A 5,017-nucleotide genomic window follows, 5' to 3' on the forward strand; every position below is an offset into this window, starting at 1 on the left:
AATGAGAACATTAAATTGAAGGTGATAATTGTGTTAAACACTTTCTATTATTAATCCCTCATGACATTTAAAATTGAAAATATTTGTATTTTTTAAAGCTAATAGCAGTTACCCTTGCTGGACCTGTTTTGTTCCACGTCTGAAGAATGACTGAGATACCGGTCTAAAAAAAAAAGTAGCCATTTGCACTGCATTGACGCCAGGTCCAAGAAACACGGTCAACTTTTTTTGGTTGGTAATTATTGATTTTGTAGGACAAAGGCGCCCTTTAGTGGTGAGGTAACATCACAGCATTCCAGAATAGATTTTGAACACGGTGAGTGAGACGCGTCTGAGACTAAAACATGTCGCTTATTATGAATGTGATATGATTTCGCGTGATTTACGAGGGCAGAAATGAGCAAAAGAAAAGCTTGTCACGTGACGCGCGTCGCTGTGAGGTGACGCGGCGGAAGTTGTTGTTTTTGCTCGTCTGTTGCAGCGGTGGATCAGCAGCCGGTGAAACCAGAGTCTCTGGTCCCGGAATAAAGACAATAATGTGCCAATGAGTCTCTCGTGCAGTTGAGGCTGTAGCTGATGAAGGAATGGAGGTGCTGGACAGTCCTCTTAATCTCGTAAGTGTCTGTTTACAAGCTACATTAGCATGCTAGCTTCCGTTAGCATAGCCGCATTTCATCTCCTAACAAATTAAAATAAAGCTGCGAGGAGGCTACCCGGGTCTTTAATTCATTTAACCGTCGTGTGAAGACTTCGTATAAACCTTGTGCTGTTTTAATGTAACGTTAGTCGGGTTTAGTTAGCCTCCATATGCGTGTTTGTTTACTGCTGGCAGCTGATCAGCTTTAAACAAACGCACACACTGACTTCTGACTCGAAATGTGTGCTTTATTATTATTTCCTAGAGTCTTATGACCGATGGCAGTACGTTACTGTTGGCTGTTCGTGATATAATCCTGAAATTGAGAGCAGAAGGATCTGTTTACTGTGAAGTTATGATTAAATATACAGCGTATTTAATATATCTTTATAGATACATCTCAGTGATAGTGGGGTCCAAAGATCACTAAATTCTTCTAAAAAACAATATAAATGAATATTACATGTAATATACTTTAATTTATCAAGTATTCATAAGAACATCTTCCCCTTGTGAAAAAGTACACTTTAGCATACTTTTAAAAAGAGTACTTATGGAAATAAAATACTTTTAATAATAGTATATTTAAGTGCAAACTGAATTTAATGTTATGAATACTTATTGCTAATACACGAGTTTCACAATTTGAGTTGAATTACTGAAATAAATTAACTTTTCCACGACATTCTAATTTATTGAGATGCACCTGTATATCTCAATATTTTGGGGGATTTTATCGATAATGATAATTAGACAATATTTTGCTGTTGTGCTGGTACCTTAAGGACTGTTGTGGACAGCTGACTCCTAAAGTTTTTGAAATTCTGTATGGTGGTCAGTTCACACCGATAGAAATGAATCTTTTCCAATAAGTTTAAACTGGTTTTTTTTTTTTAAAAGCCATTTTTTCTAAAAGTGTTCATTATCTTTTGAGTCAAATTCTTACATTTAATCAGTGAATTTGAATAATAAGACTTTTGGGCTGTTACCAAGCAAATGAAATCAGTATCAACAAAATTCATCTTTGCAATGCAGAGGAAACACAGAAGCTGCATCTGAAGTGACATTTAGATGCATATACACAGTTTAATGCAAGACATGAATGCATTTAACCTGCAATTACAAATGCATAAATCATATATTAAACATTAAAACGTTAAATACCGATATTTTAAATTATTTAAATTATAAAAGATACTTTGAATGTGAAATTAAAACCATCAGCAGGTGGCAGCAAGTCACTTAATAAGTGAGTCATTACGATTGAACCGAATCATTTAAACAATTGATTCATTCAGGAACGAAACACCTTCATTTTGCTCAGAGGCGCAAAACAGTGCTGTGGCTGTGTTTGGAGTGATTTTTGTTAAATATGGTGTCTAAAACATGAGTCTCTTAATTAACTCAACTCTTAACTGTTTATTGAACTGTTGTAAAACAAAAAAATCAATATCACATTTCACCTAATGGTTAGAGAGTCGGACTCGTAACCCAAGGTTGTGGGTTCGAGTCTCGTACCGGCAGGGATTGTAGGTGGGGGGAGTGAATGTACAGTGCTCTCTTCCACCTTCAGTACCACGACTGAGGTGCCCTTGAGCAAGACACCGAACCCCCAACTGCTCCTCGGGCGCCGCAACTGCTCCGGGTGTGTGTTCAATGCTGTGTGTGTGTGCACTTGGATGGGATAAATGCAGAGCACTAATTCCGAGTATGGGTCACCATACTTGGCCACATGTCACGTCACTTCACTTTAAATAGCCTATATACATTTTCTTTAATTTTCCCCCATGTCTTTAATTTTGTGATCATTCTAAATGTAGTGAAAGTGCAGTGAAAGAACACGCACTACGCATGCGCACTAGTCTAGACTTCACGTAATGAATGCGTGCACTCTGTAGGTATGTTTTGAATGGTTTCTGCAAAATACTCGATAATGTCAAATCGCACATCGTTAAAACAACAATTGCGATATTATCACTGACGATATATATCGCACACCCCTATATATTAGTTTAAATTTATATTAAATGCAAGTATTTGAACCTGACCCACTTGAGTAGTACATTTTGTATGCATTTCATAATTCTGTTCTCTTTGAAATAGGTTTAATGTGTACTGCGAAATGTACTGTTTATGGGAAGCTAAATATAATGTAATGTAGTGCATTTAAAATATATCAATTTGAAATGTAATATCAAATCTCGCTACAGCAAAAGTACCTTACATGTGTTTTAGTGAGTTAGTCACATCTAAATAAGTTTGATTCTTTAAGGATGACTAAAAAAGTTTTATTTTTCAATGTACTTTTATGATTTTAAATAGACTACAAGTACACATACAAATTAAGTGCACTTCTTTTTCACAAGGGTCAATTGGAACCAAGAACACCTGACCATCTGTAGAAAGATTTCACATGATCAATGTCAAAAATATATGTATTTCCAAGTTTATATCAGATTTTCAGTGTGGTCTCAAACGCCACTGTAAACACTGGATACTTGTGCTTTGGGATAAATATGTTGATGTTGATGATTGCCTGGGTGTGTGATTAAACATCTTAGTTCAAATCTGAGTTCACATTTAGTCCTTGAGTGAAATGAGGTTAACAGTGGAGGGTCTGAGCATGAGACTTGAGTTCCTAATGATCTCCTTGGACTGCTAGGTGAACTACAGCAAAATCGAAGCAGATCATAACATAGCTGGAGCTGGAATGGTGGAGGTATGACAGAACAAGCATTGTCACATCGATTTAAATACCCATCCATTGAGATTGAAAGGATTAGATGAACTTTTCTTTAGAATCTCATGTAGGTTTAGAGGTAATCAGGGGAAATATTGTAGCAGCAGGTAATGAGCTGTCATTGAGTATCTGTACTGTGTTAATAAACTCATAATGAAATAATGTCATCTCTTTCAGGCCCATCAACAGTGCAGGAAAGCAGACCGCTTGCTGGCTGCAGGGAAATTTGAAGATGCCATCTCCTGCCACAGAAAAGCTGCAGGTTGGTTTTGGTTGTTCGGACACTAATTGTTTCTCATGGGGACATCTGTGAAAATAAATTTACACGACACCTCAGATTCGGATTTAGTTCTGTGATCCCGCTAACCTGGCAATGTGGTCAGTCACATGATTGTCAGCTGTAAACAAAATGTGTTATTTGCTTGAACAATTCATTCATATTTATTTTATTAGGAAAACAATATCATATTTGTTTTTTAATTATTAAAATATCTAGTTAAAAAGACAAATATTGATGCACTATATTTAAATAGCTTTCTCTCCTGCATTTTATCTCTAAAAATGGATGTTATTTTAAAAAAAGTGGAATTTAGCAGAAATAAACTCTTGACCAGGGTACTTGTTAGACTAGTAAAATGAATTTAATTCAGTGAAGTTAAAAAAAACAAAAATTATGTAAAGAATTAAAACGACTTCATAGGGCTGGACAATAATTCGATATCAATATATATTGCGATTATAATTTTTTTCAATGACGAAAAAAGCACCTCCTGCTGGCAGAGAAAGGATTTCATTTTCTATAAGCCCGTCTCCAGCAACATGTTTTTGTTGTTACTCACTCTTTTTACTGTTTTATGCAGCAACTCTGAGCAGTTTTAATATTCTTTATCCTGGCTGAAACACTTTTGTTTCAGTCTATAAGAATAATCAGCCTATATTATAGTTTAAGATATTAATATTAATAAGAGTGTCTGAGAGTCTTATGTTAGTTTGAAGGTGATTTCACATTTCTTGTTTGTATGAAGGCTAAATACAAATAAAAGGCAAGGCAAGTTTATTTATATAGCACATTTCATACACAATGGTAATTCAAAGTGCTTTACATAAAAGGAAGTAAAATAATCATTAAAAAATATAATCACAACATTAAAAACAAGGAATTAAAAAAAACGTTTTAAATGATTAAAAAATTGATTTGAAATGAATTAAACCAGTTAAGAATAGAAAATGATTATACATGAAATATAGTGCAATCAGTTCGGACATCGCACAGTGCTCATTCAGTAAATGCACAGCTAAACAGATGAGTTTTGTGTCGATTTAAATGTTGCTAATGTTTTAGCACATCTGATCTCTTCTGGAAGCTGATTCCAACTGCAGGCGGCATAATAGCTAAAAGCAGACTCCCCTTGTTTTGTGTGAACTCTTGGTATTTCTAACTGACTCGATCCTAATGATCTGAGTGGTCTGTTAGGTTTATATTCAGTGAGCATATCTGCAATGTATTTAGGTCCTAGGCCATTGAGTGAGTTATAAACGAGTAAAAGTACTTAAATATCAATCCTAAATATAACTGGAAGCCAGTGTAAAGACCTGAGGACTGGTGCGATATGCTCAGATTTTCTGGTTCTAGTCAGAAT

General features: G+C 35.2%; 1 protein-coding gene across 1 annotated transcript in view; it reads left to right on the plus strand.

Moving 5' to 3' along the window:
- The first annotated feature begins 329 nt into the window (after window positions 1–329).
- LOC107593503 (nuclear receptor-binding factor 2-like) overlaps window positions 330–5,017 on the plus strand; it is a 10,805-nt gene continuing 6,117 nt past the window's right edge. The window contains exons 1-2 of the mRNA XM_016283240.1: window positions 330–614; window positions 3,555–3,639. Coding sequence (XP_016138726.1) covers window positions 585–614; window positions 3,555–3,639 — 115 coding nt within the window. The 5' untranslated portion in view covers window positions 330–584. The remainder of the gene's footprint in view (window positions 615–3,554; window positions 3,640–5,017) is intronic.

Source organism: Sinocyclocheilus grahami, unplaced genomic scaffold, assembly GCF_001515645.1.
Source record: "Sinocyclocheilus grahami isolate Dianchi unplaced genomic scaffold, SAMN03320097.WGS_v1.1 scaffold172.1, whole genome shotgun sequence".
NCBI lineage: Eukaryota > Metazoa > Chordata > Actinopteri > Cypriniformes > Cyprinidae > Sinocyclocheilus > Sinocyclocheilus grahami.